A 27,130-nucleotide genomic window follows, 5' to 3' on the forward strand; every position below is an offset into this window, starting at 1 on the left:
GTCAAAGCTATAAGAAAAGTTCCATATATACCAAAGCATCATAGCAGGACTTTTTTCATCACTGTCACTTCTTTTTTTGGTGGGGAAAGTAAATGCCCTTCAACTGGCAAATGACTAAACAAGTTGTGTTAATGTAATGTAATGTAATGTAATGTATTATACTACGGCATATGAAACAACAAATATAAGAAATCTGGAGGAACATGAGAAGCCTTTTTATAAATTAATACAGAATGAAACAAAGAGAATGTTAATATACCCCGTGGATATAATACAGGAAATGAAAGCATGAAGAGGCAGCTGAACTCCAACTGACAGATAAAGAAGCACAAGTCCCCTCTTGAAGGAGAGGGGATAGACCATAAAGACAGACTGAGACCTACAATTTCACACAAGGCCAATACGATGCAAATCTCTTTTGTTTGATTAAACTGAGTTGTTACAAGGAATGACTTTTACTGAGGGAAGGGGTAATCTATTGAAAGTAGTGGGAGGAGTGACATTGATGCCCCTCCAAAAGATGATCCATAAAACAAATAAACATATGGAAGGGAGCATTAAGAAGTCTAGAACAGGACACAGACAAGAAGGACAGCGTGAGGACTATAACGTTATCATTTATACTAAAAAACAAGAACAATCCAAACTGGATGGTTTTATATGCAACCTTCTTTTTCTATTCTTTTGATACATATATATGTATGTGTGTATGCATGTATTTATACAATACATATATATGAATGTTCATGATTGATGATTATCCAGTTCATAATTTAAAAAATGAAAAAAAAAAAGAAAAGCTTCAGTGATTTTCTGTCTTCACCACAGAGCCTCTTCCTTCACTTTCAGCATTCTTACACACCACATACTCGACAGTTCAGCAACACTGGCCTCTCCACCTTCCCCATATATGAGGCTTTGTTTCCCTCTCTGGCCTTTGCTCTGGCTGCCCTTCATTCTGGAGTTCTCTTCTCCTTCCCGCTGCCTCCTGGAATCCCTGGGTTTCCTTCAAAACTCAGTTCAAGTGCTATCTTCTGCCTGAAGCCTTTCCTGATTTTCCCAACTACTAGGCATCCATTCTGTACATATATTCTACATACACTTATGCAGGCCGTCCCAAAAGTCTTGGTGCAGTTGTAGTGCACTTCAACTTTGAGAATTCCTTGTATATGCACCTGCAGTCTTGTCCTACCATAAACACCTTGAGGGTAAGAACTGTCTGACTTTGGTCTTTGTAGCCCCAGGACTTAGCACGGTGCCTAGTACATGGTAACCAAACTGGCTTTCTTGATGTTCTTACCTCTGCGCAGGCTGATTCTTGTCCCAGGACTGCTCTCCTTCCTCACCTCAGCCTCTGAGAATCCTGAGCTTTCTTCAAATCTCAGCTCAAGAATCCCTCTTATGTGAGCTTTTCCTAATCCCCAACAGCTAATGCCCTGTCCATAGAAATTATTCTGCATTTACTTTGTGTATACTCTGTATTCTTTTATGCCTACATATTTCCTACCTGTAGAATATAGGCTCCTTGTGAGAGGAGACTTTAATTTTTTTATTTGTATCCTAACTGTACAGCATAGTACAGTACCTAATATATAGTAGGCACTAATTCTTGATTGACTGATGAAAACCCAAAGGTGTTAATTCAGGTAGCACATAAGCACTGAGAATTTTTGTGATACTTAAATATGGATACCATCTGCATTTGTAGAATTTCTATGACTAGAATTCTAATAATATGAGAAAAAACAATAAGCTGAGTGATAGGAGAGTTTCTATTTGCATCATTGCTACTAAATCACTTTGTCAACTTGGGCAAATCAGCTAAATTCTCTGCTTCATTTTTTGTAAAGGTGGAAACATAATTTGGTCAACATAACTGGATAATTATGAAGAGAAAATGTGAAAACAATTAAAAATTTTAAAAGTTCTACCAAAATGTAAGGCATTATTTTATTTTCATTAGTTAGATGATTATTTTAACAGTTGGTTCCAATGGCCAAGAATTGTTGGGATAGAACCTCTTGGTAAAATTTTTTTTGACCAATTTAAGGTCATAGAACTTAATTATCATTTTTGTTCAATACCCTCATTTTACAGATGAAGAAGCTAATGTACAGCGAGATTAAGCGACTTCCCCAAGGTCACACAGATAATAAGTGACTGTACAGACATGACTAAAACTCAGGTCTTCTGACTCCTGACAACAGTCTCGTGTTTTTAACCACTATATGTACCACATTGTCTTGGCCAATCCTATAGACTTATCTACAATTATACATTTATTGACTGATACCCACTTACTTTGCTTCATTTTGGACATTTTTGATTTGTCAGGTTACAAATAAACTCAATAGTAAAGATAATTTGGTTTTAAAATAAAAACACCAGACTATACCATTTAAAAACAATTAATTTGAAAATTTCTGAATGTTACTTTTATATCAAGGAAACCTCATTAACAGCGTGAAAACATTTTCACTTTAGTTAGAATGTAAACTATACTTAGAATTCTAAACAACACTCTACTGCATTTTAGGTTAATTCAAACTTAGAAGGGCAAGAACATTAAAAGCTCTGACCGGGAACAGTGCAGATCCTTGTATTTACCTCATCTCCTTTCAGAACTTCAGTCCCATCAAACTCACGGGTCTGAGTTGCCTTCATCGACACTTCCCGCTCCAGGTTGGACAACTTCTCCTTGGCTTCCTGAAGTTCCTCAGCTTTGGCTTCTTTTTTACGAGAAATTATCGATGCCTGTGTGTTTATTGTATTGTATATTAATGTCATTGCTCCAACAAAACTGGGTATTGTTACTAATAAAATTAGATAATGAAATCAATTCAATTATCCATATGAAAATAAGTCACTTTGTGGATAATCTGATAAATAACAATACTGGGCTTATTCTCAATGGCTTCACACGTTGTTAGTTCTTTAAATCAGAGCACACCAAGAAATTAAATATTGACCTAAATAACATACACTTAATTAAGAAGGCAAGTACATTGAAATATGTTGTCAAGTATCTATTTTATTTGGTGAAATTCTAACAATCCAAATACAGGTTTCCAAACCTATTCCATTGATTGACTGTATTTAGACAAGGTTTCTACTAGGTTATTTTCTGCTTGTACCCATAACTGTCCACTTTCACTGGCTAGAAACTATTGTGAGACTTCTCCAAATGAGCCACGGATCCTAGGTCAAACTATCTGGCAAACTATCTATATATAGAATGGTGCACATAGTTCTTTGAAAATATTCAATAACAGCCAGGATTCTTGTACAAGTTTTTCAGAAAATGCTGCAAGGTCCCCAGAGGGATTTATTTGGTAGCTTAGATGTGGCAAACAAAACAAAAATCCAAGGCTATGAAATGTTCTCCACCCAGAGGAGGCACCTGTGCTCTTTCTAGTTAGCTATGAGGCAGCACATTTGCCAAAAGCACTTGATCAAAACCCAATCTACCACATAATCTAATACATCAAGGATCCATGATTTTGTCTGAGTCTTTTCTCCACTGACCCAGACAACATACAACTTAGTATCCAGGCTTGTAAATTACTACAGCTGAAAGATCCATCATTCTTTAACCAAATAAACGATAAGCCTTTCCCAATCAGCCAAGGGATCCTCCAGAAGACAATCCATGACTTGCAGGCTTTGTGTTTTACAAGCATGGCCTTCAGGAACCAAAGTCACAATGAGGCATCAGAGAAGGACTTCAGTGGGGAACAATCTAATAGCTGTTGCTAAAATAAAGAGTTTTGAACACTATACCCTCATTTATTTATGCATACAAACACAAAGAAGCTTTAACTAGAAAAGTTATGATACTTTTTAATTCTGTACATATTAGAAAACTTTAAGGCCCAAGGGAATCTTCATGAAAAATGTAATAAAACTTCATGTTCACAGAAAGAAGCAGAGAAGCAGAAAAACAATTTTACAGAAGGCAGACTCTAAGGAAACTAGTCATTATCAGGAAATATATTCAGTTTCATACTTGAACATAAACCTTTTGTAGCTTTTTTTTTTTTTTTTTTTACAAATTCTTATCTGTGGATTAGTACTGAAAAAGAACATTTGTTCTTTATTTCCTGCTCACTTGAAACCTGTAGATAGCACATTCCAGAGTTTTTTAAAGGCAGCTCTGTGATAGGATTACAACTCTAAATGCACCACAAAGAACAGCTGGAAACCTCCTTACCTGTTGCCTGTACAATGAAAGTTTGCCTTCAATTGGCTCATTTCTCATCATTTTCTTCTCAATGAGCTGATTGATCTGGGTATTCACTTCATTTATCTGAAACAAGTCCAAGGTTTAAAAAAAACACATATTAAGAATTTCCTGTGCTTCCCTGGGCTGGGAATCCATTTGACTACACAAAGCAAATATGATCAGACCAAACTATTCCTTGACTCTATAGCTCTTAGCAGTATCCACATACACAAGAAGCAATACTGTTAATGATTGAATAGGAGGAACTCCTTCCTAAATGGAAAAAGTGGTGTGCTATCTGTAGAAAATGCCTTTTAACATACTCCAGGGTATTTGGTAAATGAGTACTTTAATTCCAACATAGTTTCATTTACTTATTGTATTGTTCCATACTGTATCACACTGAATTTGCAATTCAGTGTATTTCTATGAAATTTCTATAACTTATATTTCATAAAAAGATGATTTTATAGATCTTTAGTGAAAAAACCGGTACACACACACACACACACACACACACACACACACATATATATATTTTACACAAACACATGTATGTTTTAAAAATCTAAAAGTGCCCAAACTTTGAAAACTAAAGCTGATGAAATCCAGGGTCCAGATATTAAAAGCTTTCACAAGTACTAAATAGCATATGATAATGGCTTAGCTATACCTTGAATAAATCAAGGTTTTTCAAATCTGTCTTAGATGGTTCATCAATTGCAGTCAGTTAAAAGGATGAATGGAACAGAAATATATTATCTTCAGTGGCTCATAAGTATGCCTTTTTATGACTGTTTCTTTTTAGAAGGTATTTAGTCGTGAAGTATTGGAATAGCAAATCATCAGTTAAAATTGCCTTTCAATACAACTGATCATTTAAAAATTGGATCTGATTAATATTTTTTACTTAAGAACCCCAAATCCTAATATGATCAAGGATTTCATCAAGAGTTACAGTTTTAAATTTTAGTAATGCAGTATCTGGCATAAAAGACTAATCGAATAGATGAACTCTGTAGGGGTAGTTAGCTTTGACATTGCCATTTGAAATGAAAATGTAAATGAAAGATGACTGAACATATTATTTTTGCACTTTATGACTATTATAATACAAAATCTGATACAATACATATGCATAAATTAAGATCTTTTCTCATGTAAAAATAAATTACTTCCTCATTTTCACAATCATTTTCATAACACAAAAGCACAAATCAAATGACTACTCCACATTTCCCAATTACCTATACAGGAAGTTGTCATTCTTGCTAAAATTTATAGATCCTAATTTCAAGAATTGAGACTAGGAGACTTTATAAAACAAACTTCTAAAATAAATGCAGGCAGGATATGATTTTGGAGGGGATGGGATGGGATAGGGAGTAAAAATAAATGATTTGTTCCGCAATACCTTGGCTTCAAGTTCAAGGAGATCAGAATGTCCCATAGCTGGCTCTGAAACTACTTTCTGTAAGAAATGCATTTCTTTTTTCTTATTATCCAATTCTTTGGGAAATTTCTCAGATACCATATATGAATTAAACTTTATCTCCTCTTCAAGTCTCTTCATTAAACCTTAAAAACATTAAAGTAAATTAATGGGTAATTCAGCTGACAATGCAGAGGGTACAAAGATGTACTCCAGGTCCTCCCCCTCAGACAGGAAGCCCTAGAGAATCCTGATTATGTCTCAATCATTCAGCACAGGCTATAACCAAGTACACAAGTGCTTTTGATGATCATTATGATGATGATAATTACAACTGAACAAGAAAGTTTTCTGGAAGAAATTACAAACTTAAAATAACATACACTCTCTATCTGGCTCATTCTTTTTGGCTCCACTGTTTTTTAAAAAAATTCTAAGTCAGAAAAGGAGAAAACTGTCTCTCTGCTGGTTCCAGGGTAGATACAAATAAACAAATGGAATTCTTGGATAATAGTCTGACCTCTGGTCAAGAATACTTCTATTCCTGTTTTACAAGTTTATTCAAGTTTTAGGCACTCTTTTTAGAGTTATAAAGTCAGCCCCACAAAGACAAGTCATAGATTCTTAGTTTACATTCTAAATGATGCAAAAAAATACAAGCAAGCTACATTTTTACTCATTCATACCTTCACCAAGCATTTATTAAAGACCTGTTACTATGTGCTATAGCATGCTAGGTACTAGGGATCAAAAAGAAATCTACAATGGTTCCTGCCTGCAGGAACTTACATTCTAGTGGTAGGAAACAACACGGACATGTGGAAGAAAGTACAACATAATTTTTACAGCCAGGGATGGGATAAGAGGAAGGAGATCCTGGATAGGTGTTGTGTGAGAGATGATGGTGAGCTGGGCCTGGAAGGAAGTTAGAGGGCAAACAGACAACATTCTAGGTTGGGGGGACAGCCTGGGCAAAGGCACAGATTTGGAGAGGGGATATAAATAAGGAACAAGAAAGTACATGAAGGCCACAACTGTCTTATAAGCCTGGAAAGGTAGGTAGGAGCCAGACTGCAAAGGGCTTTAAATATCAGAGACGAGTTTGTGTTTTTTTCTAGGGGGAACTAGGAGTCACTGGAGCTTCCTCTTCAACAGGGAGTGAAATAGTCAAGTTTGTGCCTAACTACAAAATCATCACTATTTCAAAAATGGCAGTAACAGTCTCATGGAATTTCTCAATTTCAAACCAGTAATATGACTCTGCAAATATAAAACAAGTTAAAACATGAAACCAGCTACATTGGCAATTCGTTCTAGGCTTTTAATGTTTGAATATATTTTATCTTTTGAAGTCTTAGTCATAATTGGGCTGCTACTAACATTCTATAAAGTGAGACTGAGTGAGACAATCCAGGTAAAGTGCTATGGAAATCTAAAAATTCTACGTAAATGTCAGGGGTATTAGTATTGATTGATCATCATTGTTAAGTTTTTTGCTTTGGTACACACAAACATGTTTTTCTAAAAAATTGTATTTTAAACTCTTAGGCTAAAGAGCTAAGATGGAAGCTTATTTTTTTATATAAAATATATTTCCATATTAGCCATGCTGCAAAAATAAATAAAAAGCAAAAAAACAAAGAAAGTGAAAAAACTGCACTTCAATCTGCACTCAAGAGTTCGTCAGTTCTCTCTTTGGAGTTGGAGAGTATTTTTCATCATGAATCCTTTGAAATCGCCTTGAATCACAGCTGATCATCTTTACAATATTGTTCCCATGTACAATGTTCTCCCGCTCACTTCACTTTGCATTGGTTCATAAAATAAATCTTCCCATGTTTTCTTCTGAAACCATCCTGTTCATCATTTATTACTGAGTAAATCGTATTCCATCACAATCTTATACAAGTTGTTCAGCCACTCCCCAATTTTGATCTTTTGCTACCACAAAAGAGCTGCCATAAATATTTTTGTGTGTATATATATATATAGGTTCTTTTCCTTTTCCTTTGATCTCTTCAGGATACAGATCTAGTAGTGGTATCGTTGGGCCAAAGCAAATGTACAGTTTTACAGTTCTTTGGGCATACTTGTTGGAAATTTATTTCAAATCTTTCCATTACACACTTACAAATTCTGATTTGGCTTTTAAAAAATAATGAGTTTCCAGTTTTAGTTAATCTACATACGTAAATTATACAATAAAATTGGCTCAATGCCTTGAAATTATTTTTAGTTATGTTTTCTGAACCATGTAACAATATTAACAGCAAACCTCATGTTTTCCATTAAGGTTTTCTGACTTTTTTTTTTTTTTTTTGGTGGTTGTTGGCAGAAGAACTAAGGGAGAACTGAAGATAGAAAGTCACAAAATAACTAAGCAGCATTCCTATCAAATCTTTTTGATCTAGAATGTTTCATTACTAGGTTTTCCTTCTTTTAAAAGTTAACTGATATATACTACACATGAAGAAGATTGTGTGGAAGAAGAAACAATTATGAAGATGATGGGAAAGCTTTGGAATTATGAAGATTGAATTTGGGAAGGGGAAATTTGAGAGGACCTGAGAAGTTGAAGGAGAAGGAGGACAACTGAGAAAGGTCTTCATCAGAAAGACTTAAGGAAGAAAAGGAATATAAGGACTCAGGAAAAGACAGTTCTTGAGTAAGATAAAGAGTAAAAGATAAATTAGGGGAAGAAAAAGACAAGAGGTTAATAAGAGGATAGAAGGTTGGGTGTAACTAACTAGGTGCTACAAAGTGAGGAGAGTGAAGCAGTCTGCCATGGTAGTTCACCAAAAACACTAGTAGCAAGAACAGCTGAGCTAAGATCTCCCTTCCAGCAGATCTGGCGCCAGAGACGAGGGCATCTCTCTTCTTCTCGACCAAGCAGGGGAGTTGGCACGAGGAAAGGGCATTTTCCTCTTACCCCAAAGGCTGGAGACTGGCACATAATGAAATGGCTTTCTCCTCTTCCCAGGCAGAAGAATGGGTGTAACAGAATGGCATCCTTCCTGTTCCCAAGGGAAGCGAGGAAAAGGGAATGGCCTTTTCTCTCCTTACCTTCGGAAGCAGGAGACTAGTGTGTAATGGAAAGGCAACTATCTATAGACCTAATAACAATAACAGAGAACTTAGCAAAAAAGAACTGCTGCCCTCAAGAAGCTTACCATCTGAATGAAGGAGACAAGAGAGACAGAGCAGATACAAAGTAACCTTAGAGAGTTAGGCACTAGTACTTGGGGAGCCTGGGAAAGGCCTGCTACAGAAGGTAACTTACATCTTGAAGAAATCCAAGAATTCTAAAAAGCAGAGGGGAAAAGAGTGAGCATGTCAAGCATGGGGAACGGAGAGTAACCACAGAATGCACAGAGGAGAGTAATATATAAGAAGCTGGAAAGGCAGATTACAGTCAACTTGTAGTGAACTTTAAAGGCCAAGACAACAAGTCAAGTCAACAAGTTTATTAAATGCCTAGTTTGAGGTAAGAACTGTGTTAAGACAGCCAAAGGAATTACTATTTGACCCTATGGGTAACAGGGAGCCAGTGGGGACTGGGGGGCTTGAGGGTGATATGGTTGGACCTGTGCTTTAGGCAAGCAAAATTCAGATTGACAGGCTGAATAATAACAACAAAAGCAGTGTGCTGCTCTAAGAAGATTTATGGAAAGATGTGGTAAGAACAACACAAGATGAGATGATGTGGAAAGCCTCAAATTTCTAACAGAGTAAGGAGCACACACATCAGTCAAATCCCAGACTCATCAAACTGTCGAAGTACAGACAACTGACCAACTTGTATCTTAGCCTAGCTGAAAGGTGGGGAACCTGCGGCCTTGACGCCACATGTGGCCCTCTAGGTCCTCAAGTGCAGCCCTCTGATGAAATCCAAACTTCACAGAACAATAATGACTTCACCATGTGATCAGCCCATCTTTGCTTGTCATACAATTCCTTGACATCTTTTACTGTTGTACTCTGGAGTTCCTTGCTGTAGTCTGCTCTTACTCATGACTTTCTGTGGGATATTCATTTTTAATTTTTAAAAAAATGTTGTATACCAGGTCTCATTGCCATGCAGCAACTCTAGTAGAATGCTGTTCTAAAAAGAAATGGGCCTTGACTTCTATGGGAAGCTTGGGACTATCAGAAGAGCAATCCAATTTCTTGGAGGTAACCCAGATTTCTCTCTTCCTGTCCAGCTCTGTACTATGTGGCAGACACACGTATTGATGTTTAAGCACTGTAATTTGTCCCTTAAAATTCATGTTAATAATCTGGGCAAAACTCACGCTTTATCCTCTTGGTCTTTCCTGCATGGTTCATCAGGCCAGACTCCTTTGAGTGATTACAGGCCTCTTCTAGGAAGTTCTGCAATGTTCGGGGGCTTGATGTCATCTGCAATCACGAGCATCTGGAGGACCTCACTGTTCACATGGAATCCCTCTTCCAATCTAGAATCTATGTGCTGGATCTACCTCATCACAGTGAACACCTTCGGGGAGCATAAATCTCTACTTTTTGCTTTGCATGTTTATGATCCGAGGGCTATTGAACAAGGTTATTTCTATTTTCATATCTTTCAAGGAATTTTGAGTAATTTTGTTGTATTGGAGATATTTTGTTGAAAAACAGCTCACAGGGAAGCATTTTGTTCTACTAAATTATGCTTTTCATTATCAATTAGTGGGATCTTATATTCTCAGTTAACTGAAAAATGGTAAAAATATGATGCATCATGGAATATCATTTACAAAAACCTTCTCATTCCCTATTTATACCCTCATCAAACACGGCCTCGATTTATGTATTACTCTCAGTGCAGTTTTCTGTTTAGATGAGAGTGCAACCATGTGGGTCAGATGTTATACCCTTTTTTTCAGTATTAGATCAGACTGATATCTTCCCTTCCTTCAGTCACCATATATATTGATCCTTTAATTCCGTCACAATTGTGTTACTTTCACATGGATCTCTTCTAACTACAGTTGATTAAATATGGCTACTTTTCTTGCCTTTGTTCTCTTTAGTAGCATTTCTATCTCACTGTATAAATACACCTAGTACAGTAATGTTAGTGTCCAACCACCATCCTTGACGGAGAATTATTTTCTACAAATTTTTTGTAATTCTTACAAAATCTTTTTTTTTTTTTAACAAATTATTTTCCATTTTCTTTTGCTTGTTTTCCTCCATCCATAACACTGGGATGACTTTGCTTAAAATGGACGTCTCGACAAGCGTTACCTTTCACTGCTTCTCTCTACTATGGCACAAAACTGCTCATAAATTGTCCATCATCCTTCCTTGCTTGATTTCACAAACAAGTCTATATTTTGAAATGCATTTACATTCTAAGTATTTGTTGACTAATAACAGGCCTGCCTTTGTTAAAAGTTATCTCTTTATGGCAAGCAAGTCAGATATTCATGAAGGCATTTTCTAGGCTCCTTTGTTCTTCCTGTTGGGGGAAACAGTTTCTACTAGTTAAACTTCTGCATAAAATTATATAATTAGTGACAATGTAATTTCTGTTGTCCACTTCTCATTTATGATTTTCAATTACTTGTTTAAATACTTGAGAACTGTTTCAATTACATGCCATACCTTGCCATGATTATTTTTCTTGTTTTTTAATAATTCTGAACTTAGGTTTAAGTTGACAATCTGACTTGACAGGTGGCTGATAACTACCATATCAATAACAAAATTTTTCCCATCTATAACTATGTGTTCTATGTCCTATTTTATGGTATTATATGATGTCCTGCACCTACCAACTCTCTTCTGAAAATGTTCATGATATTAGTATGTGAGTCTTCAGTGTAATCTCCAAGTCTCTGGCCTTTCTCATTTCTTCTTCCTGAACTATGCTTTCTTTTCCAAATATTTCTCACCATACTCATTTTTTCCTACCTTTGCATTAAAGTCAAGTATGAGAATACATGCTGATTTAATTTGGAAGAGCTTATCAAGTTCCTTGTAGAATGTCTCTACCTCTTTTTCAACCTCAACAATCAATGCTGGTGCATAAGCCATAATTATTTTCATAGTGGTCTCTTTGCAATATGTATCGTTAATACTTGAAGACCAGAATAGTTCACGAAATGTTTCTTGTTCACTTTGGGTGTACAATAAAGCCCCCTTGCCAACTCTCCAAAGAAGTTTCTGCCAGCTGTCTTTCCATCTAGTTGCAACTGCCTTCAATCTGGTTTTGTCTATACCAGGAGTACCAGCATTAATATGATTCAGTTCTCCAGCAATATGTTTCCTTCTTGATCTCTGGACATCTCACATTTAGGGTACATTACAGTCCATGCATGGTCTACAACTGGTTCTTTGCACCCTCTGCCCCTTTCAAGCCACTCTGCTATTGATGGTACAGAAGTGGAAGAGGCCCTTTGGCTTCTTTCTTTCCTGGGTTGATGTGGCCACCACGCTCTCCCCTCAAAAAAGCATCACCAAGTGACCTCAGAATTAACCTAACTCTATTGGTGATGAGTTTCTCTACACAAAGCTAGTTATATTACTTAGCTCAAAATTTTAATACCATCAGAAATCCATGGAGAAAATAATGCTTATATCTGTCTGTTATACCAAAGACTAAAAGATTAAGTACTTCTTTCTTCCCTTATGACCTATACGTTTTATATTTTTCCTATAAGGAAAATTCAAAGCAAAATAAAGAAAATGCTTCAGAAAAGGGATTTGAAAGGCCTGTCATAAATTCCTGTATCAAACTTCTATAGTCTATCTGCAAATATATTCTGCCCTAATTTCAGAAATTGGTGATCTTTATTTTAGCACTATCATAGCTAACACTATCCACTACAAGAACACATATACCAAGAAGTATTTAGATAATTGAAATGAAAAATCACAGACATTACAGAATCACAGGATAGGATAGTGCAAATATACTGCACTGAAGTGGACTCTTTTTCTGCACTATCCCAAACCTTTAGCTCCGTTGTCCCATTTTTGTAATTTCTAAAAAGTCACTAGTAACTACTGGTTTTGATGTTTTCTTAGCAATGGTCAGGCATGTGAAAGCAAATTCTATATTGATTCAATAAGAAAAAGGGACCTAACAATAGATTTGCTTTGAAGACAGTTCCCTGATATTTATAGCCTAGAGACAAAATAATCCCTATCAGATCTAAATAGGATATGGCAGACAGACCAATAAAATGCTACCATTTAAGCATTTAGGGAAAAAGTTAATTTCAAAGAGATTTATTTTTTTCTGCGTGTAAAGTTAAAGATCTTGCTAAAGATTACAGACAGTAATGAGAGAGAATAAGGAGACACCAAAAACTCAATACAAAGTAGTTTTCAAATATTGCCTTCAGATGATGTAGTGGATAAAGTACCAGGCCTAAATCAGGAAGACCTGAGTTTAAATAGGACCTCAGAAACTTACTAGTTGTGTGACCCTGGGCAAGTCACAACCCCCACTTGCCTCAGTTTCCTCATCTGTAAAATGGGGGTGATAGTAATAGCCCCTACCTCCCAGGGTTATTGTGAGGATCAAATGAGATTATTCTAAAGTACTTAGCACAGTGCCTGGAACAAAGTAAGGGCTAAATAAATATTAGTTATCATCATCATCCTCATCCTGTCTACACTGACAGTGCTTATGAACTTACAGTGGTTGGAATCAAGACAGGGACCATATGCATCTACAGTCAGCATCTACGGACTCTCCCAAATACACAGTTTCATGAGTAGTGAATGAGTGTTATCTTATGGTGGAAGTACAGTACAATACAGCAGGCATTTAAGTCATTTAACCTTTCCTATTCAAAGATGACACTACTGATCCCCTATCCCCACAGCTATGTGTTTTGTGACACCCTTCTAATAGTTTGTCCTGCTCCACACTAACTTTCTAGGTCTCCCCTCTGAATCAACATTATACTTGAAAGATGCCAGGAGATGTCATTTAATTATGATGAAACAGACACTTCCTCTGTGCAGAAGTCAGAAGCAGATTGGAGCAAGTACCTTGGTCTCATTAACACTATGGGTCGAACTCACTGACCTTTAATGGCCCCACATCATGTATTATGCCTTACTCTAGCCCTAAACAATCACAAGCAATCAGCTTGTGAACTTGCTGAAATCAATGAAGGGGGTCCAGTACTCTCCCAATGCCTTCCATTTGCTTGTCCTACTACACCATGCAGCCTGATTTAAATTAATACGATTCCTCCTACTCTCTAGATTCAAAACTAAGCAAAGAGCAGTAAGAAAACCCAGGACAAAGTTTCACACCCAAAATATCTTCATTAATGTCCTGATAGCTATTTGAGAAGCTATAGGTAAAGTGTTCTAAATTAGACAAATATTCCTCAACCAAAAGCTCATTAACCAGTGGCCACTAAAAAATCATTGGTTTCCCTAACAAAACACAACTTTTGACATCTTTTCTCTTTTCCTAACTGAGAGTCGCCAACATGACAGGGCACCTTTCACCAGGTGACCTTCACTTACTTTCTGGCTTTGCATCTGCTGCTGCATGCCGCATACTTTTCAGCTGGTTCTGCACTCTTTGTAGTCTCTGCACTGCATGAAAAAGCTTAAAATACAATCAGATGCATTACTTCAACATTCCACTGAAAGGTTCCATTTATAAATTTATGCGATGAAAAATATGAACCTCATATGACCACTAACAAGGACCAGAGACATGATTTTATTAAAGTCAAATATAATGAGCTTGGCCATACTTCTTCAGTGTAAAGCAGCCTTTTACAGTCTTTTTACCTTTTATTTTCAGCCTTGTTTTCATGGATTTCACTTTGTTTTTCATAGATTGTTGGGGTTTCTAGTAGACTGAAAGTTCAAAATGAGCCATTGGTCTGATGTCAAAAGCTATGGCAATTCAAGCATATTGATAAATACTTGTGAACAAAAGAAGTTTATATGTTTACTTTTAGTCAATTTATATTTTTTTTCAAAGGCAAAGAATCTGAGTCTTCACTAAGTTAATAGTTTAGAAGGAGAAATGTCTAGGCAAATATTAATGTGTGTGTTTGTCCTTCGTTGCGGAAGAAGACCATGCCATCAGAGAAATGATGACATGACTTGCACTTGACTTTGATTTGAGTGAGGGAGGGCTGTGCAGGTCACCAGCCACACTTCTCCTCCAGAGCCATCTGAATGAAGTGACCAGATATTCATCAGGATGACTGGAGACGACCCAAGATGAGGCAGTTGGGGTTAAGTGACTTGCCCAAGGTCACACAGCTAGGGAGTGTCAAGTGTCTAAGGTGAGATTTGAGCTCAGGTTCCCCTGACTCCTGCACTGCTGCTCTATCAACTGAACCACCCAGCTGCCCCTGGCAAATATTAAATTATCATTCTGAAGCTTGAACCAAGAAGTTGCTCAACGTTGGGCTGAATCTAGAGACACATAATAAGAACGGCCAAGTTAGTAGGGAAAGGACTGGCTTGAAAGCAAATATATTTTACTTGTAATAACTCAGATTTCAAGATAAGGTCCAGTAAGTGAAAGCCCCTACTTTACAGGTGAACATAAACATTTAAATTAATTTTTTATGCCAAGATCTCTGCATCTTTTTGTGAATTTTGATAGTAATCACTGAAGTTCAGTGTATAAGATCCAAGGAAACTCTCAAGGACTCAAAAACCTTTTCTGATAGTGAGGATCTCAGACCAAGCCAAGGACTATGGCTCCCAAGAATGATGCCCAGGGGCAAGCAGGTGATGGAGCTGCTGGTTTGGGCCGTGGTTAATCTAGTTTAGCAGTAATCATCTGTCTGATTGTGGTGACACCTGAAGTGTTGGGCAGGGCATCAGGACCACCTGAATCAACATTACAAATAAGAGCAATGCCTACCTTCCACTCTAAAATGCTCTTTTTAATATAATATTTTTATTTCATCATAATGCTAGAAGCCAAAATGTTGACAAAGACCTTAGGGAACTTGTATAATAAGTTCTGAAATTTCACTTTCCCTTTCATGTGGACTATTGCTATTACAGGGACTTTCTTGAAATACCTGGTTCTTTTGTTCCTGTTTCTGTTGTGCTAAAAATTCTTCTCTTTCTTTTTCAACCCGAAGTTGTCGTGCTATTTTAAGCATCCGTTGATGATTCTGTACTGTCTCCACCTACAGAAAAAGCAATCCTTAGTCCATATCACTGTCAGGGTTGAGAACACATGACTCAGCATTTTCCAGCGAGCACTTTCCTTTGGTAAACATCAGTGTTTCCATATGACAGCAAGGTTCTGGACTTAGGGGCCTTTCAAAATCTGGCCTTCTGCCTGCAGAGATTTCCTCTCCATCAGTTAGTTACTTGATTCCATCCTAGTAGGAACACTATGCTCATCTTAATCCTTGTTTGCATTCCTAAATCTTTTCAAACCTTGGACTGTGACGCTCACACCTTACGTTGTTAGTTTTTTTCTTACCCTTTTCTTCAAACGTTCTACTCTTTTAATGAGCTGATCTTTCTCTTCTTCCATGGCACTGATGTCCTAAAAAGCAATTAAGGAGACACTGTAAAATGACAATGGGCTGTGAAAGTCTTACATACATAAAACACTACTGCCATATTCCTAATTCAGAGCTACAACATTGAGGAAAATAGAGTCTCTTTTAGAAAGTGCACATTTCTATTTTCTCCCTGGGGCTGTTTATGTAGGAAATTTAGTTGACAGCATGACATTCAACCAAGAAAAACAACCAAAACAGGTTAGAATGAAACCAGATAAGGTTGCCAACAACACACTTTTTCTGATGGTTCCAAATATAAGAATGAGATTTTTTTTTTTTTACAAAAAATCTTTCATAATGGAGGTACACATGTCCTAACCACTCAAGAACTGCAGCAATTATATCTATTTTGAACTGGTTAAATACTAAACTAAGGTAGAATCACAATGACCTATAGTCTGACAATTTTCCATGAAAATTATTTCAAGACAATGGCCTTCTCAAGACAGAGAAGTTTGCTAATAAATGTATCCTGTTCTTGAAAATAATGTCCCTAATAAATAACTCTTCCTCCCTTCTGACCAACTCTCTAAAACCTCTAAAAAAATTGTAACAAAAAAACTGTAGCTTATTAACAGCAAACATTTTTTAAAAATATATAAATTCCATGGTGGTTGTCCACATAGTGTACAAATCTATGTAGTATACAAAAAGTAATGTGATCTTCACCGTAACTTTATTAACATCTTCTTCAATGAAGACCAATTCTACAGGATAAACTTGCCAACTGTTATTGCTAACTTAGTCTATAGCTGACGCTGAAAAGTCCCCTCACTTAAAAGGGAAAAGTAATCTCCAGCTATCTAAACAGCCCTGAACTAGTTATAATTTCCCTTGTATTTACCCTTCGTATTTCAGCAGTAGAAAATCCAGATGTTTTCAGTTGTTCACATTCTTTATGTAAGGTTTTGAAACCTTCCATCAATTCTTCATACTAAAAACATAAAAGAAATCCATAAATGTATCCCTGGATCCAATTGGTCTTTTTTAAATAGATTTTTAATACTCATTTATGTATGCTTAGTAAGTCATTTTCTAAGTAGAGTGTTCTGAAAACATGATTGCTAATCTATAAGGCCCTTAAACTGGAGCTTTAAATCAGGGAAGAATACACAAGACTAGGGTATTTTTCCTACAAGAAGATGACAGGAAATTCATCATTCTTCTTTCCACATAACATTCTAAACAATTCACATATTAAATATCTAGCACTTCTTACTGAAGATAATCAATGTATTTTCTTAATTATGGCTGTTACTAAACAATTTATTGAGTGCATAAGACAAACCAAAAGGTGACTTGGGAGCATAGCATACATAATATAAAATATATCATATTGGAGAAAGTAAACATATAATAACTCATATTGTACTTGAAGAAATAAAGTTTAAAAAAATTTGTGAGTATAAAAGTTCAATTCAGTATGCCATACCAACTCAAAGAATTAAAATAAATAACTGACTTTAAACATCTCTGATCTGCTTCATAGGAAACAAATCTTTATAATCTATAATTGTCTGGTTAATTGAGTTTATACAGTAAAACTAATAAATTTCCTTCAGAGGATTTCATTTCTTATAACATTATTTATGGAAGAAATTCTTTCATATGTATAACCAACACATACAACTGTAGGTTTATAATATGGTAGAGAGTTGAGATATTTAAATAAACGATAATACAAGTTTTTATTTAAAATTTTTTTCATTCAGTTTTTTTATTCAGTTTCCTCCAAGTGGAAAACTCAATAAAGGTCAGAATCACAAACATTATCTTGATTGGGTCGAAAGTTCAATCAATAAAACCCGAAAATGTCCAGTGTTACATAAGGTGTGAAGAAAAGTGCCTGGAGTTGGCTGACAAGATAGTAATTTAAATAATTAACTGTAAAAGAGAGAGGCCTTGTGGAGTGACTGGGGACATTGAGAACAAGAAAGATCCCTTTGAGCCACAGCAATGACAGGAGTCTTCACTCCTCCTGACTCTCTCCACCGTCTCACATCAGGAAGTTCACTCTGCTAATGCATTCTCCTCACCCTGGATGTACACTCCACCACTTCAATTCCTTTCTCTGACTGGTTGATTCTTCCTAGAATTTCCATTTTAAGGAATGTGCCCAGGACAGACGTGTCTTCATTCTTCTCTGTGCTGCATTACTGACTAGACTTTCTCCACCAGGTCCCCTAGTGGGGGTCTTTCCCACCCCTTCCCACACCCCACCAATATTCAGTTCCTTTGATGTGTTATTTTCCCCCATTAGAAAGAAAGCTCCTTGTGGGCAGGGATTGTCTTCCTGCTTATATTTGTATCCCTAGCACTTACAACAGTATCTGGCACCTAATAAGAGCTGAATAAATAATTGCTGAGGAGGCAGCTAGGTGACTCAGTACACAGAGCTCTGGGCCTGGAGTTCAAATCTGGCCTTGGACATTTACTAGCTGTGCGACCCAGCGCAAGTCACTTAGCCTTGTTTTGCCTTAAGTCACTGAAGAAGGAAATGGCAAACCATTCCAGTATCATTGCCAAGAAAATTCCATGGACAGTATGGTCCACAGGGTCATGAAGAGTTGGACGCGATTATATTGACTAAATGACAACAGCAATGCTTGTTGACTTAATTTGAACTCTTGGAGTAACCTCAATTGCCGAGTCAGAAGGGTTCTCCGAGGCATTCCAGACCAATCTATACTTGAACAGAATTCCCTTTGCCACACTGCTGACAAAGGTCACTCAGTCCTGGTGTAAAGACCTCAAGAGACAAGAAACCAACAACTCTCTAGGTCCACAGCGTCCCATTATTTTGATATAGCTTTAAGGAAGTGTTTTTTTCATGAAGTCTAAATCTGCTTCTTTGCAACATTCACTCACTGTTCCTCAATCAGACTTCTAGATCAGGCAGAACAAGAGCAGTCACTCCTCCATGTGAAAACCCTCTAATTTCTTGGAGACAGCTACCATATTCGCCCTGTCTTCTTTTATCCAGTCCAGATGTTCCCAATTCCTTCCACTCATGGCATGACCTCAGTGTCCTTCACCATATAGGCTACCCTTTTCTGGAGGGCAATATTCTTCCTAAAATACGAAGTCAGGACTAAACATAATCACCTTGTCATTGACCTCTAGCTACTTGGCTTGGCTTCAACTCTACCACTATCATCAACGTCTCCCCTCCCACAACCCCACTCCCAGCCCCTTCCGGGATAAACTCATCATCATGGAGATTGCTTCAGCTTCAGCTCTGGTACTCTCACCTCATCAGTACCCTTGGTTGCTTTGGCCCCTCTGACTGGAGGGCTAGAGGGCACAGCAAACACACCTCCCACAACCTCCCAATGTCTGGTAGACAGCAGGTACTTAATAAAGGTTTATCATATCCAGATGTGGTCTGATCACAGAGTTCAGAGCAGGACCATCACCTCCTGTCTTGGACATCATGCCTCCCTTAATGCAGCCTAAGACAACATTATTTTTTTTAGCTGCCATATCACACTGCTAACTCATTGGGTTTGCAGTTCACTAAAAACTTTCAAACAAACTTCACCATCTAGTGTGTTTGAAGTTGATTTCTTTGAACCCAAGTATAAGATTCTATTTATGCCTATTAAATTTTATCTTACTAGATTTGGCTCAATATTCCAGCTTGGGGTAAAGATTAGTCTGGCATACCTAATCTTTGGTAGAGTCATGCTGGCTCTTTGTGATCACTGCTTCCTTTTCTAATGGTCACTAACCATCCCTTCAATAATATGTTCTAGAATTTTGCCAGGAATTAAAATAAAACTCAGTGACAAATCACTTGTAGGCTCCATTCTTCCTTTTTTTTTCTTTTGAAAATCAGCACAAATTCCTGTGGCATTATAGATCTCCTCCGCGATCTTTCAAAGATCACCAGTAATGGTTCAGTAATCACAATTTGCACTTTCTTCAATGTCCTGATATACTGTTGCCTGGGCTTAATGATCTCAACTCATTAAGGACACGCTGTCTTCCTATTTGAGTTCCAAAACCCGATTTGTCATTTTGTTTGGGTTGGCTTTAGTCCAAAGATCATTCTCCATAGCAAAGAAAAGAGAAGCAAAATTGGAATTAAGTAGTTCTGTCTTCTCTCCAGGTTTCCATTATCATCATCTCATCAGCCCTATCCCATCTCTGATCCTTCTTTTTTTCCCAATAGACTGAAAAAAAAATCCCTTTTCTTCCTGCTTGCTTTCCTTACCAAGCTTACAAAATTAGGAACTTTAATAGCTCTAATACTATTCCTCTCAAACAGGTGATTCCTGTTGTTTTTAAATCTTTTCTACATATACCCTTCTCCCCTTCCCTAGTGGACAACCAGTGAGCTATCTATTCTAACAAAGAATAAGAGGGATAAAATCAGTTCAGCAAAACTAACCAGAGCATTTAATCATCTAGTGCAGCCCCTTCATTTTACAGGTACTCTAGTCTATCTCCTTCATTTGGCAGAAAAGGAAACTGAGGCCCAAAGTTTCTATTGCTGACCTACCACCAAATGTTCTCCACTAGGAAGGAACACCTGAACAAGGTCCCAAAGGAAGGGAAGAGCTGCCATTAACACAGTGCTTTAATAAAGCATCTCTCGGGATCCTTATCCCTGCCTTCTGCATATGATTATCCCCTTTTTACACATGAAGAAACCAAGGCTCAGAAATGAGGCAACTTCACATCTAGAGAAAGAACTATGGAATTGGAATGCAGAATGAAGCAGAATATTTTCTCTTGTGTTATGTTTTGTTTTGTTTGGGTTTTCCTCATGGTTTCTCTCATTCATTTTAATTCTTCCATGCAATACGACTAATGTGAAAATGGATTTAATAAGAATGTATGTGTAGAACCCAAATAAGATTGCATGATGTCTCAGGGAGGGAGGAGGAGGGAGAAGGAGAAAATCTAAAACTTATGGAAGTGATTGTAAAAAACTGAAAACAAGTTAATAATAATAAAAAAAGAATTTAAATCTAAAAAAAATGAAATTAGGTAACTTGATCACAGTCATACAGCAGGAACTTCAGTGTTGGAGTACAAACTCAGATCTCTCCTGATGCCAGACCTAACACCCTTTCCACTCTACCAAGATGTTCTGGATATCAAAAGACAGAGACAGAAGAACAGATCATTTCAGGTATAGGGGACAACATATCCAAAGACATGGATGTTACGGGGGGTATAATAAAAGCAGAAAATTGTAAAAAGCTTAATTTCATTAGCATGTAGAGAACATGAAAGGAAGTACTGTGAAATAAGGTAGATTGTAGGAAAAACCCAGGTTGTGAAAGGCCTTGAATTCCAGACCAAAGATAATGTGCTTTATTTAAATAGGCAATATGGAACCATGGAGGATTTTTGAGCAGCAGTGCAATGTGATCAGACCGGTGCTTTAGAAACATTATTTTGGCAGTTACATGAATGGGGAAGAAACCAGGGTCAGGAGGACCAGTTAGCAGGATACCACAATGCTCCAGATTAGAAGTGATAAGGGTTTGAACTAGGGCAATGGTAGGAGAAAGGAAGAGATGAATGCTAGAAATATTTCAGAGGTGGTTAGTAAGGCTTTTCAACTGATTGGGTATAGGAAGTGAGGGAAAGTAGAGTCAAAAATGTTTCATTGGTATCCCTATTGAATTTAAATTATTTAAGTATCAAACAAAGAGTCTTTTAATTCTTTTGCATTTCTCCCATAGAACTGTCTACCACAGTATTCTATCTATTGCACAATAAATTCATTCTTAATACAAATTTGAGGCACTCTGACTTGTAATTATATACAGGAAATTGTTATATGGGAACATGATAGTATAATTCATTGTACTCTATCTCAGGTCTCTGGATATTTCTGTTATTTAATATACCATAAAATATAATCCCCATAAACCTTTCAACCCAGAAATTTTATAAGGGAAAATACTTTGCTAATGTCTCTTGACATAAGACTGAAATAATAAGATGAAAATCATTCAGTTGTTTGATATGTATTATATCAGTTCTTAGAGATATGGTAACACTTGAACATTTTCAATACTTTCCACTTTTTTGTGGATATTTGGCATCATGTAGAGAAATGAATGTCCATTAAAATAGACCCTGGAAGCCCACTCTAGATGGCTTTAAAACTCAAGAGTTTACTTCTGATGTACCTGCTTATTGGTGTCAGCCACAGTTTCATCCTGAAGGAACTCAGCTGGGACCTCAAGTTTTATTAAGAAGCGAGCTAAGTATGCTCTTTTCTTTAGTTCATTAGTCCGCTGAAGAAGCCAGTGTAGAACTGGGTGAATTACAGGTTTACTTCCAATAACCAGACCCTGTCGAAAGGTACTCCTAAAGAAAGAAGAGAAGTTCACTGATTTAAGAACAAAACACTGTTGTGGGGAAACTGAAGCCACAGATATATTTGCATAAAATCCAATTAATTTCTGACTACTGTCAAAAATGAAGTTTCTGAAGAGTTAAAGGATGGTCATTCTGAAGCAAATCTGCCTATTACCCAAAAATTGAAACACAGATTAGGCACCACAGTACCAGTTTTATTTGAGAACTAGGATAAGATTTGAAAAAAGGTGTTAATTGGTTCAGTCAACCTTAACTAACATTTCAATTAATTCACTTAAGTGGTGTTTATATTGTTATTTTTTTAAAAAAAACTAAGAAAGGACAAAAGTGATGAAATATCTCAGCTGAAAGAAAATCTGATTAGCTAGGCTTTCTTTGATGAAAGGAAAGAACTGACCCACTTAAAAATGCTCATAAGGCTTCTGAATGACACAACAGAAGCACAATAACAAGCCTAATATGAGGTATAATATTATTTTAAAATACAGTGAAATTCTGAATGTGCCTTGACAGACTGCACAAAGTTTTGAATTTATTAAAAAATATGTATTTTAATGAAGTAAAAAATGAGCAGATTCTTACATGTCAGTGGCATTTCCTGGAGGTTTATATTTAAGGATACCAAGAAGGCTCAACATCCGCTTAGCTGTCTGATCTGGCATCTCCTCTCTTATATCAACAACTTGCTAGTAAGTAAAGAAAAGTGAACACATATTTTACAAATATGGAACAATGGACACATTAAAAAAGAAAAATATGTTGATGAAATTTGTTCTTTTAGTTTCTTAAAATAGTTTCTTATAAAGCAGGTATTATTTCAGAAACATTCGAGGTCCCCAAATTACACATACAAGTAGGGCCAGGAGTCATATTATGGTTGTCAAGCTAAAATATGTTCAGCCAACAAAGGAAAGGGATTAGTGTATAAGCATGTAGCAGCCTGCACCAAAATAGCAGTTATTGTGAAAATGTTTTCATTCCAAGGCCAAGTATGCTCACCCCTGGAAATAGAGAATAATTCCTATATAAGGTACAAATAGATTACAGAATTTTTAATGTAGAAGGGCCCTTGCTAGTGTGGCACAGTGAAAAACCATGCTAGATTTGGAGGCAGATGGCTTGATTTCAAATCTACCTGCCACCTGTGTGACGCTGGGGAAAGTGACTTCCCTTCTTTGGGTCAGTTTCCTCATCTGCAAAATGAAGGGGTTGGTCCAGGTAACTTCTAAGTCCCTTCCAACCCTATTTATCTATTTCTATTAACCAGGGCTAAGTAGATTAGAGAGGTAAAGGGACATCTAGTCCAGTTCCCTCATTTCACAAAGGAGTAAAATGCGGGTTTTGGGAGATTCAAGTTCCTGGCCCAAGGACACAGATCTTCTGCCTGCTAGCTCAGGTTCCTCCTATAACACTGTGCAGCCCAGTTACACTTGCATTCTGACAGGCTAATGTAGGAGCTACAGACATGGCCTTAATTAATTTCTACTTGAGTTCGCGGTTTCAAATTTCACTTCTTACCTTGGGGTCAATCTCCGCAAGAACATCGTTGAGAACTTGTAACAGTTGCATTGGCTCCAGGGAATCAAATGTGATTAAATTGTAGTTCTTCTTAAAAGGCTCCTTATTGAGCTTCTCCACAATGAATTTGATTTGATCACTCATAATTAGGTCTTTAAAATTATGCTAAAGAACAAAAATACAAAGTTCTTCAATGATGGAAGCAGAAGTAACACAAGATGAATATTAAGAATCACAAAGCACACAGAAATGCAATACGATACAACATAGCAAGTATAATATTGAAAAAAAGGATATTTTTATGCAGAGTAATTAGGCTTTATAAATCACAGAAAAAAAGAGTTAGAAAATTAACTAACGTTCCCCTCTAATAACCTTCATTTCTAACCCCTTTCCGTCACGGTCAGAGTAGCCATACCTGGAACCATCACTCACTGGGCCAACAATCCTCTGCTCTCTTTGCTCTTCTCCCTCAGTGTATTCTCCCTATCTCTTAGCCTTCTCCTCCCACCCCACCCTATTTTTAAGTCCAACTCCAATGTCATTTCCTCCATGAAGTCTTCCATGATCTCCCCCGCTGGATGGGAGCTCCTTCCTCTGAATACTATACTTTTCTTCTACACTTACTATATTTGATTTTCATTATAATTATTTCTTACATTTCTTATCTTCTTTAAAGGGGGAGGGGGAAGGAGGGTATCTGGGCCTTATTTCATCACTGTGGAAACTCCTTCCACTTACAGATGTGTGACTGTGTAATTCAGCATCTCACCCAGGAAACAGAGAGCTTCAATAATAATCCCATAGTCACACGGCTGGTATCTATCAGAGGCAGACCTTGAACTCAGCCTTTTATCCACTAAGCAGTGATAGCTCTTGAATAGATCACACTTAAGAGCTAGACGAACAATCTGACCTTCCTCAGCACTAAGGACAGTGCTTGTACATAGCAGGGTGAATGGAGTATTTGATGCTTCAATCAATCAGTCAACCAACCAGCAATTCATTAGGCACTACCATATGTCAGGTCTTGTGCTGGGGGAGCACGGGGCACAAAGACAAAAATCCAATAATCCTTGCCCCCCAGGAACTATATTCTAAAAGGAAAGCTAGCAGGCCCATATCTGAGTATATGCAAAATAAATACAAGTCCATACATGTGTGGGAGAGGGGCAATGGTAAGTGAGGTTCCAGAAAGGCGTTCTGTAGGAGGCAGAGTTTGATCTGAATTCTGAAGGAACAAGAAGCAAAACAATCATACAAATTAACAGTGGCTTGTGGCCAGGGACTAGAAACATAAGACCTGGGCTAAAATAAATCAGATTGTCAACATGGAAAGATCTTAATAAGAATTTAAAATCTGATCTACATATCAGCACAGCTCTATCAAGCTACCAAATTTCCCACCTGGTATATTACTAGTTAAGCAAAGGAAGGAATGGTGAAAATTTACCTACCTACAAGCACACAAAGCATTAAATTTTTAACTGAGTTTTTTGAGTAGGATCTCAATCTGAAGTAGGCATATAAAATTATGCTAGTGGGAGTTAATAAAATATTAATATATAAATTATCTGAATTCTTAAAAAGTGATATCAAATACTTATGTGATATTTTGAAGCAAATATCTGAAAAGCTAGACCCTTTCAAAAATTCTTCTAAACTCTAAAAGATCTCTAACTTCACCAATTCCACTGACACAGATCTCATCTTCACAAATTGGGGAACTCTCCTGGAGTTGCTACAGTCCCCCAAATTCATTAAATGGTAGTCAGCCTCCATGTGATAAGTATCTGCAGAGGCTGGTCCTCCAGAGTCAGACACAAGTTTATTAACTTGGTATAACTTGCAAAAAGCCTCCAGTTCCAGGTCTCTAATTCTATGATTTTGCGGGCATAACCAATACCTGCATTCACCTCTAAGGTACCCAAGTAAATCTTCAGTGGAGGCTGGGGAAAAAAAACAAAGAAAACCCTCTTGCCCTCCTCTCCAAAAGCAATAAAGATAATAGGAAATGATAATAATAAGTAAAGGATTTGTAGTTTTTGGAGTCATTTCATAAAATCAAAGCCTTTATGTAAATGGAACTTTCTGATAAGTACTCAAGCTTTTCATGTTTTAAAATATTTATGTACATACCCAATTCACAAATTGTATATGAATGATTTCTAATGGGTTGTGATCTGCACCTATAGAAGGAGTAAACCTAAACCAGTAAGATCCCAAATCAAAGACCAAATTCTCATTTTCTACCCTTTAGAAAAGCAAACTCCTGCATCTTCTAAACCCTGGTAATGACTTTTAAAAAGCCATCCACAAATGAACAAAATGACTTTGCAAAACTGTTAAAGGATGCTACTTCTGGTCCTCTGTTTTCTAAGGTTTTCTTATCCTGATTTTCAAATGCTCAGTTTCTCCCTAATGAAGGCACACACGCACATGACACTGATGTACTGAACAGGTAGGCCCATCTTTCTGCCCACTGGGTTCGCTGCTCTAAAAATAAGTAAAGCAATTAATCTCCAGATTTCATCAGAAGGTCATCACATGAACTCACAAACCATTTACCCAAATTAGAACCCAAGGGGAGAAAGAAATTAAAACCAGGACATCATACATTTCTCAAGTTGCTTAATACAGTGGAAAGAGCACTGGATCTAGAAATTAGAAGACCTGAATTCAAATTCCACCTTTCTTACTTACTATCTACCTGACCCTGAGTACTTTACTCTACCTCAGCCTCATTCAGTTCCCCCAGATGTAAAATTAAGAGACTGGGCTAAATGACCCTTGAGAAAGCAATGCTGCTCTAATAGCTTGGATACAATGAGGGCAGGAGTGAGATAAGTTTGAAAAGGAGGTAAGCTTACAGACCCCCCCAAGTCAAAAACTCCTTGGTTTGGGGAACTGGAAGACACAGACTCATCCTGCCAATGACTTGTTTAAAGAAGAAATTTCACATGCTCTATAATGAGTTGGCCCTTTCCAGCCCTAAGGGGCAATGACTCCCCCCCAACCCCCCCAAAGCTGTGATATATATTTGGGGAAGTTTCTGGCTTTTGCTCTGGGCTCCAGAATCATCCTCTC

General features: G+C 37.0%; 1 protein-coding gene across 2 annotated transcripts in view; it reads right to left on the reverse strand.

Moving 5' to 3' along the window:
* IFT81 (intraflagellar transport 81) overlaps nt 1–27,130 on the reverse strand; it is a 78,659-nt gene that overhangs the window by 50,713 nt on the left and 816 nt on the right. For both annotated transcript variants that reach the window (XM_072600500.1, XM_072600499.1), the window contains exons 2-11: nt 24,044–24,208; nt 23,108–23,211; nt 22,333–22,513; nt 17,025–17,114; nt 16,096–16,161; nt 15,683–15,793; nt 14,151–14,235; nt 5,637–5,800; nt 4,211–4,306; nt 2,608–2,754 (exon numbers count right to left, since the gene is read on the reverse strand). In XM_072600500.1, the coding sequence (XP_072456601.1) occupies nt 2,608–2,754; nt 4,211–4,306; nt 5,637–5,800; nt 14,151–14,235; nt 15,683–15,793; nt 16,096–16,161; nt 17,025–17,114; nt 22,333–22,513; nt 23,108–23,211; nt 24,044–24,187 (1,188 nt within the window). In that variant the 5' untranslated portion in view covers nt 24,188–24,208. The remainder of the gene's footprint in view (nt 1–2,607; nt 2,755–4,210; nt 4,307–5,636; nt 5,801–14,150; nt 14,236–15,682; nt 15,794–16,095; nt 16,162–17,024; nt 17,115–22,332; nt 22,514–23,107; nt 23,212–24,043; nt 24,209–27,130) is intronic.

Source organism: Notamacropus eugenii, chromosome 4 (genome assembly GCF_028372415.1).
Source record: "Notamacropus eugenii isolate mMacEug1 chromosome 4, mMacEug1.pri_v2, whole genome shotgun sequence".
NCBI classification, from domain to species: Eukaryota; Metazoa; Chordata; class Mammalia; order Diprotodontia; family Macropodidae; genus Notamacropus; species Notamacropus eugenii.